The sequence below is a fragment of the Seriola lalandi genome, unplaced genomic scaffold (assembly GCF_002814215.2).
Source record: "Seriola lalandi dorsalis isolate HSWRI2012SDOR001 ecotype SW California unplaced genomic scaffold, Sedor1 jcf7180002054905, whole genome shotgun sequence".
Classification (NCBI taxonomy): domain Eukaryota; kingdom Metazoa; phylum Chordata; class Actinopteri; order Carangiformes; family Carangidae; genus Seriola; species Seriola lalandi.
The window spans coordinates 104,397-113,846 of record NW_019525457.1 but is presented as its reverse complement, the minus strand read 5'-3'; the positions used below and the strand labels follow the sequence as shown (position 1 = coordinate 113,846).

The 9,450-nt window shown below is 45.4% G+C and overlaps 1 protein-coding gene across 1 annotated transcript in view; it reads left to right on the top strand.

Moving 5' to 3' along the window:
- The first annotated feature begins 404 nt into the window (after positions 1 to 404).
- Positions 405 to 9,450, top strand: part of LOC111672875 (aftiphilin-like) — a 13,047-nt gene continuing 4,001 nt past the window's right edge. Inside the window, 6 exon segments of the mRNA XM_087169665.1 lie at positions 405 to 580; positions 3,602 to 5,272; positions 7,429 to 7,495; positions 7,498 to 7,573; positions 8,365 to 8,494; positions 8,631 to 8,688. Of these exon segments, the coding sequence (XP_087025791.1) occupies positions 3,638 to 5,272; positions 7,429 to 7,495; positions 7,498 to 7,573; positions 8,365 to 8,494; positions 8,631 to 8,688 (1,966 nt within the window). The 5' untranslated portion in view covers positions 405 to 580; positions 3,602 to 3,637.

Here is a 9,450-nt window from a genome sequence, read left to right as displayed (position 1 = left end):
TTATTACAATAATTAAGGAAGAATCAAAAATAAAATTATATAAAGTATATATATATATATATATATATATGTAAAACACAGAAAATGATAAACATTGACAGATGATTGATTAATGATTATACAGTAATGCAAATATCAACAATAATATTAAATATAATATAATAAAAGGCTTCTTCTTTTTTTTTTTTTTTTACAGATATCACACAGAAACATGCACAACAGAGATTATTTCTCTCAGATTAAGAAATATTTAATATATTATCATATCATATTTTGATTAAATATAGAATGTATAATTGTCTGTGTCGTTTGTTTGTGTTATTTTACTCATTAGATATTTCTTGTCCGCCTCGGTCCGTGCTTCGGACCCTAACCCGCTCCGCGGCGGTGCATGCTGGGGGACTGAGGCGGTGCATGCTGGGGGACTGAGGCAGGGCAGCAGCAGCGGCAGCCGGCTGAGTCAACCTTCACTTCTGCTTCACTTCCAGCCGTCCTGCTCTGTGCAGCCGGCTCCAGCTGACAACCTGCGGACAGTACTGTCTCTAACCGAGTCATGGACATCGGTGGACGACAGCTCACGGTTAGTTCAACTGTTTCTGTCGGTAACGGAGGTACCGGCTGTCAGACCGAGCCGGACGGCGAAGAGACGCTAAAGCTAAAGCTAACGCTAGAAGCTTGTTGTCAGTATTAGCTAGCTGCGCAGTTAGCTGAGGTGTTGACTTCTCTCTGACTTGTATCTGTAGCTTCAGGTGTTTTTTAAGCCTTTTTAAATCTGAGATGTGACCGTGTGTTTTTGTAGTTCAACACCGGAACCGACTCGGTAAAGTGGCAACAACATGATGAGACGTTAACGGCTAACATCGCTCATAGCAACACGGTGAATTCAGCTTTTCCACACAGGCTAACCAAGCTAAGCTAAGTTAGCCAATTACACTCCATCTCAGTGAAGTGTCTCGGCCGTGTAGTTTAATTAGCTGCCCTGACCTAGCTGTTAGTCTCACTCCACTGCTATCCTACTCTATTTTCTGTTCCACATCACGACTCTACTCTGCTTCCCACAGTGTCAGCGAGCCTTCTTAGCCTGCCAAGCTAGATGCTAACCGATGTAGCTACTTTAGCCTCCTAGCTTCAGAGATCCACCGACGTCAGACAGGTGAAGAAAAGGTGTGAAAGTTTGTCTGAACCGACAGAGTTCGGTCGCTGAGTTGGACATAATTTAAGAGACTGTGTTAAAGCTGCTGTCACTCAACAGTCAGGGAGGGGGAGGGGGGAGGCTGTCTGTGGTCCGGCTCAGCACGGCCCGGGTGTGAACTACCTGCTCCCAGGTATTTTGAGATAAGGCCAACAAAGCAAACAGACGTCTCAGAGACGGAGATATAATCTTCATTTTTATTTCAGAAACACTTGGTCACACTTTGTTCTGCAGGATTTTAAATAACTAATAACAAATGGAAGGTTCCTGCAGGAACTGGTCTGATAAATGGTCCAATGACACATGAGCATCTGGTACATTTAGAAGTAGTCAGGTTTAATCATAAAGCGCAACATCACAACCCCAGAAGCTGAGGCAGAATCACTAACTTCTTTTAAATCACTTTTTAAAACTCATTTTTATCGACTTGCTTTTATGTGATGTTGTTTTTTTATCGTCTCCATGTCGCTCTTTTATCACTTTTACTGTATTTGTGTATGTGGTTCTATACTCTAATTGTCCTTATTTACATGAAGCATCTTGTTTGTCCTCCCTCTGTAGCTCTACCTGTATCTGTCCTGCGTGTGATTCATTTGTCAAAGCCCTTTGTAAACTCTGTTTTTAATCAGATTAGCACTGCACAGTTAGGTGAAATCTAATTGAAATCTCAACCAAGTGCAATATACAAATCACAGGAGCTGCAGTTTCTATTGATGAAGGTAAAGAGTCGGCCCTGACCTACAAACCATATAGTAATAATAATAATAGTGATGATAAACTTTCTTTATATTGCACTTTTCTCAACAAAGTTACAAAGTGAATCACAGAAAGAAAAAGGGAATTGAAAACAAAGAAAAACAAATGCATCATAAACAGAAGTAAGTCAGATGAGAATATAGATAATATTATAGAGCACTAAAGATACTGCCTGTCTGATCTCAGCAGGTCGACTGTTCCATGTTTGGGGCTTTGACCCGGTCCCCTTTAGTCACCTGCTGACACCTGGAGAAACCAGCAATAAAGGAATCGTATCCTCCAGACGTACCAGAACATGTAAACATGTTTGTTTGGTACAAGACCAACGGAAATCACATTGTCATCATTTCAAAAAACACTGAAATCACAATATCTGCCAAAATAATTGCAGTATGATTTTTTTTGCATATTGTGCAGCTCTATGCAATATAAATAAAGTTATTATTGTAAAGGCCTTACCAGAGGAGGCTCTGAGCCTCTCTTCTGATTGGCTGACTGTTTTCTGAGTGATCCAATATAAATGAAGCAGATTTCAGGTAAAAACACTCAGAGAAACCAAATCCTGCAAGGTTTGGATGGTGGGTCCAGGTGGGCGGGGCTTGGTGACTGCTTTGTTGTGACATCACAAAGTTCCAGAAGTCCTGACGGCTGGTTTTAAGGCTCAGTTTCTGAATACAGGCTTGTAAAGCTGGTCGAAGAGTCTAAACAGTGTCTTCACAAACACAAAGTCTTCCTTCAGTTTGTGTCTGTTGTGAACAGCTGATCGTTTCTGTGACTGTAACAGCATCAGGTGTCGCTCCGATACGATCATCTATGAGAGGTCGGCCGATACCGAACTCTTTGTGTGTTTTGTTATAGCAGCAGCAACAAGTATCCTACAGTAGGGACAACTGAATTACACAATGTAATAATTAATTAAATTATGTGAATTAAGACAATTATTAACAGACTGAAAAATAATTATTAAGCTATTCAATAACCTAAACCGTGCAAATAGTGTAATCAATCAAAGGCAACAAGTCTCAGATCATTAACTCAGATGTTGCAGATGTTGTACGTTGCATCAGTCTCTCACACTTTGTCAAAGTTCCATGCGGCCGACATGATGTTTTGTTTTGGCGGCCTGTCGGTGGGAGGCGGGGCTTCACTACACAGGACACAGCTTCTCAGAGGATTAACCACAGGTGATTGGTTGAAGGAGATCACTGACTAGAAGCTTTAACTCGCATCTAAGGATCACATGTTTCTAATACATATCTCTAATCAGCGGCCGATCGATCGGGGCATCCCGACCCTTAACGATCAGTTTATCATTAGAATCAGAATCAGATTTATTAGTCACGACCATGATCTGAATGTGAGCAGAGCTGCAGGTCACATTCAACAACAAAAGACATGAAGAGAGAGCAGCGTTAAAAACTTCATAAGAGCAGCTCCATTAAAAAAAAGTGTTGATGCAGCGAGTGTGTCTGATCCTCTTCAGTACTTAATAACTGGATAAATGTCTGTTAGCGCTTCACTGATTCAACACGTCAAACTGATGTGGAGGTCGTGGAGCGCCGCCCTCACTCACTTCCTGTGTTGATAAAACCAGGTTTCTAAAAACATGTCGCCTGTGGTGGATCCTGTTTCTGATCATGTCTTCTCTCTCAGGTGTAGCCAGGAGGATTCGTAGACCGCCAGAGAATCATGGAGCCAGATGTGATTCGCATTTACTCCTCGTCTCCGCCGCCGCTGGAGGACGGCGCAGAGGAAGAGGAAGACGAGTTTGGAGACTTCGGCACCTTCTCTGGCGTCCCGGGCAGCATCAGCTTCACAGAGTTCGACACCCCGACCACTTTTAACCAGACCCAGGCTTTGACCGCCACCTCGCCGCCCGAGCTCCTCAACAGCAGAGGGCTGATGGGATTCAGCCGCTCCTCTAACGGCACCCACAACCCCACTAACCAGCTGTCCAAGGCTAATGGCGTCGTGCCGCCGAGCCACCCGGGCAGCGGTCCCTCAGAAAGAACTGAGATGAAAAAGGTCGTCTCCAGCTCCCTGGGTTTCCCGCCGAGCGACACGGCTGGCGGCGAGCTCGCTGACTGTAATGGCGGCGGCACAGAAGTGCTCACAAACGGGTTCACGACCTTTGATGTTCAGGGAAGCCCCTCCTCACTGAATTCTGTCCACTCTCATATAAAAGGAACGTCCAGCGAGGACACAGGCAGCGTCCCCGTCTGCAGCCCAGAGGACGATTTTGCAGATTTTGCTGCTTTTTCCAATGCTGAAGGACACGTCTGCCCGACGGCGGGCCAGGCCCAGGTCCAGGACCAGGACCAGGACCAGGAACAGGCCCAGGACCAGGACCAGGACAGTCCCACAGGGCGGAGCCACGACGAGCGCTGTACTTTAGAGCAGGGAACGACTTCAGAGGACAATGTCAGGGACACAAACAGAACTGGACCCAACACGTCCGGCTCTGACTCTATATCTGTCCCCGCCGAGACTCTGGACCGGGACTCTCTACAAAGGGACGTAGCCTTTGCACAGGAGCGCTCCGCCTCTGAGGCAGCTTGCACTAATGAACCCCTCCCTCTGACCCGGGTGGACGTAGCTGACGGGGACGAATCCAAAGACGCCGCAGGCTGCAGCGAACACGACCTCTCGCCTGACGCAGCTGCTGACAGCGAGGCGGGACAGTCGGACGAGACGGAGACGGAGACGTCTTTCGGCCGGCCGCTGTCAACAGACGCTCTAGAGGAGTACGGTGACATGAGCACCACGGGCTCTGCGCCCTCTCCGCCCCTCCAGGGGGACACCGCCACGCCCGCCGACCACAGCCAGCTGGCAGAGGACGACGAGGACTTTGGGGACTTTGGAGACGCCGACTCATTCGGCGCTCAGGGCTTTGCTGATTTCGAGCAGCAGGAGCCGAACGGGTCGCACGGCTCTGCTGCTGCACAGGAAGCTGCACGCACCGAGGACGACGACTTCGGAGACTTCAACTCCCCCAAGCTTCACAGCTGTGAGAGGGAGGGGGGCGATGGGGGACAGTTCGCCGACTTCCCCGTCAGTGACAGTTTCGGGAACTTCAGCTCGGCTGTGGAGGCCGCAGACGGGGAGGCGGATGCAGGATGGAGCGCCTTCGGGGAGCAGCAGCAGCAGGTGGAGGGGGAGTCCTGGGCGGCGTTCAGCACGGAGCAGAGCGTCGCTCCTCCTGCAGAGAGCAGAGCGGGAGAGGGGGGAGAGGGGGGAGAGGGGGAGGAGCAGGAGCAGGAGGAGTGGCATGAAACTGAAGCTCCTGCAGTCAGCGAGGAACCCAGCAGGACGGACAGACAGTCGGTAAGAACTGGAATCAAACTGGTCTGTCTGACTGCAGAGCTGATCAGACAGGAAGTGACATCATGATGATCAGGTCAGGGATCTGATTTTACTCTGAGTCTTTAAGATGTAGATTAAATAACATGGACAGAAAATAAAAGTGGTAGTGCAAGAAATAAATAAATAAACAAACAAATAACTGAATAAATTACTTTTTATTTTAAAAATCATTTTTCTCTGGAAATAAATAAAAAGGTTTTTAAATAAAAAGCAATTATTTATTCAGTTATATATTTATATTTACACTTATTTCTATATTTGTTACCTAATGTATTTATTTCATAGCTGTATTTATTGATTTATTGAATATTGATTTAAATGGCTGTCCACACTTTTCATATTCTTCTTCCTGAGCTCTGAGATAATGAGCTGAGTTCATTCACTCACACACAGTTAAATTACACACCTTTTATTGTGAAAGTACATGTAATAAGAGTAATAATAATAATATTAATGAACGTGATTCAAACAAAGTTCCGAAGAGGAAGAAGAAACCAGAAGAGGAAGTTTGTTTAGATTTTGGAATCAGTTCCACTTCCTGTTTGTTCACGTTCACAACTGAAACCAACTTCGACTGTTTGTGTTAAACATGATGAATAGCAGGAGAACAAACTCAGTGTGCTCACACACACACACACACACACACACACACACACACACACACACACGTTTACTCAGAGCAGGCTCCGCCCTCAGGAATGTGACCTTGTCAGGTATTTGAAGTGAAGTCCAGCTCTGTGACTCAGTCTCAGCTGGAACATTGATACTGGGAGTGTGGACCAGTTTAACCAGTGTGACCAGTCCAGCAGGAAACTGGGTTCAAGGTGTGACCTCTCTCTGTCCACACCAGGGCTCTGAGGTCAGAGCTCACAGTGTAGTTCTCTTGAGGTCCAGCAGAGGGCGCGGTTAGCGTCACTGTCAGCTGGAGCTGAGGTGGCGTCAGAGCTCCACAGTAACCAGAGTGTGTAACCTAACAAACATCAGCTGATTAAAACACTGATAAACTCTGAAGGAACATGGTTCAGATGCTTTGGAACCGGTTCTCAACTAGAACAGTTCTTTTCTTGAAAACACTCATGTGCTACTTCTGTTAAATTCATGGGACATTTTTTAAAATGTTTTTGAAGTGACTTCATCGTTACCCAGACGTGTGTCCCTCCATGTGTTTATGCAGGAGCAAATCATTTCTACATGAACTATATTAACGCGCAGAATCACTAGAAGAGATTATTTTAGAAAATGAAAGATTCTTATTTCGGGTAAAAATGTATTTTTGATTAGTGTAAAACTTTCAGCAACAACTGTTGATGAATGTATATTTCATATTATCTTTTCATGGATGTTTCAGCCCCCATCCAGTGAACAAAGAGCAGTTGGTGAGGCTTTGAAAACATGTACAAACATTTACAATAATGGCTCCGCCCACACTGATATGTTTTAGTTTTAAAACTCAGATACAGATAAATAAATAGATACTTTATTTATCCCTCAGGGGAAATTCATGAAACATTCACTCACTCATCTCGTCTGCTATGTTTCCTCCTCCGTCCACACGACTCCAGGGTCTGAAGCACTTTCAGTAACTCTGCAGGGCCTGTTTTAATTTGAAAACTCTAGGGTTGTGTTTTATTTTGAAAACTCTGGAGTTGTTTTATTTTGAAGATTCTGGGGTTGTGTTGTATTTGGACGGACAGAAACTAAGACCTTTGTAAACGATGAGGTCACAGCCACGCTCTCTGCTGATTGGCTGTCATCAGCCTGGACTACCAGTGGTGAATACAACATGAGAATGAATGACAGTGTCACTGACCTTGTTGTCTTTGCAGCTGTTGTTCACTTACAGTCTCTATTGTACTGCTAAATGCTAAAACAGAAGCGTTGTCAAAATAAAACGGGTCCAGCAGTGTTTACAAAACCCTGGAGTCGTGTGGACGGAGGAGGAAACGTTGCAGAAGAGACGAGTTTGAAAAGGATGAGGTCGTTGTGGGCGGAGCCTTAGAGAGGATCTTTGATGAGAACAGATCAGCGCAGTGTTTCCTGAACGAGTGGTTTCTTCAGGTTAGACGAAGATCTCTGAAAAGCTTCGGTGTGAGTTAACGGTGCTGTGCTCTCTGCAGGCGTCGCTGTCCGGCCGTCTGGAGAAGGTGTTTCACAGCAGCTTCCCTCAGACCGCCGCCCCCCCTGTGGAGACCAGGTGGTGTCCCTGAAGATCCTGCTGGACCCCCCAGGAGGGGAGGAGGGGAAGAGGTCACCATGCAGCAGGTGAGTGTGAACCTAAAGATACAAGGTTCAGAAAGATTTCAGTTTAGTCTGTGATGTGAGATTTATTGATCTGATCAGTTACAGACACAGATCAATCAGATTCTCATCTGTAGCTTTTCCTCATTAGAACGTCTAAAAGCCTCTAAACCTCTGTTTTATGTTCTATGTTCTACATGTTCTACATGTTGAGTTGTGTTCTTACATCATCACAAATCTTTCCATCAATTCTCAAACCTGAGAAATCAGTGATTTTAATCCTGGTCATGTTTCATTTAGAGCGTCATTCTCCAGTATGGGCTGAAATACTTTCATTAAGAAGCAATAATGCAGTGGAAATGTCAAGTTATATAGGCAGCATTTTGTGTGTGTATATATATATATGTGTGTGTGTGTGTGTATATATATATATATATATATATATTGCTGGTAAAAACCTGCTGAACGTCTGCTTCATGAGCGATCAGAGAAACAGTCAGAACACAGGTTAGCATCAGCCTCAGCTGCAGCTCTTCCCTGAGTCTCTGTCCTCCGCACAGCGTCGCTCAGACTCTGACTTTAGATGTTTTTAACAGTTAGCGTCACCTGACCCACTGACACTGAAGGAATCCAAACTACAACTCCCATGATCCCACGCTACTTCATGACATCATCGGTCGTCTGTTGTTATTGTTTTGATTGAGAGGCAGGAGTTACAGATCTGTGTTTAAGACCCGTTTCGACCGGTCGTTTATTAACTTACTCTCTGTCTCTCTGTTGACCTCGTCTTCCTCTCGTCTCATTGGTCGGTTCAGGTCTGTGCGTGGCGGTGTGTGGACGCAGCTTCAGGACATCCACGAGGCATTCGGCCTCAGGTACCAGTGGGGGGGCTCCCACTGCAACAAAGCTCTGCTCTGCTGCCTCGGCATCGACACCAGAAACATCGTAAGTTCCTGTTGGACCCTCTGTCTCCTAGCAACAACATTTAACCAGATCTGAAACCAGTCCTTAGACGTGATTGAATCTGTGACCTTTAGTAACCTCTGCTGCAACACCACACTGACTGCCTCTCTGTGTGCAGCTGTTCACGGGACAGAAGAAGCAGCCGGTCATTGTGCCTATGTACGCCGCCAGCCTGGTGAGTCTGCACATCCACACTGTCCTGTCAGTCCAGTCTCTTTAATATCACAAACATATTTAATCTCATTAACATCATTAACATCACGAACCACCACTGACATCGTTCCTGACGTGGGTAGATCAAAGTCTCAGGTTGGAAACTGAGTGTGTGAGGAGCAGGACACGAGTTCACACCGAGTGTCGTAAAAAAACTGAAATTATCACATCACATTCTTGTTTTGGTTTAAATTAAAGATGTCAGACTTTTTCTAACCTGTCAGAGGACGTCATGCATCACTGAGCCACAGGTGAGCCTCGGGCTTGTCACAATAAAAGCCCACTGCAGTTTTATTTTGAAAAGGAGACAGGTTTGCATTTCTTCTGGGGGGGTGGGGGTGGACCAGAGGACGAGTCGGTATCTGGAGTGACTGATTGTTGGTCTGCTCCTCTTCAGCAGCTCTGTGAAGTTCCTGAAACCTGCAGGTCACATGACTGATGACGAGGCAGGACATGAAACAGCTGCGATGTTTCATCTTTATATTTTTGTTCAGTGAACATTAATGTTTTAATCACTGAATCATCACTTTGGTCATGTCTAAGGAATCGTTGTTTCACAGCTGCTGACATCCTGACATGAGTATATAAAAGACGTGTGTGTGTGTGTGATATATAAAACATCACACATGCTGTTGTTGAATATCAGCTGTGGTTCTGTCAGTGTTGATATTCAGATCCTCCTCACTGAGTTCTCTGAGTGACAACACATTATGATCTGTCCCCCC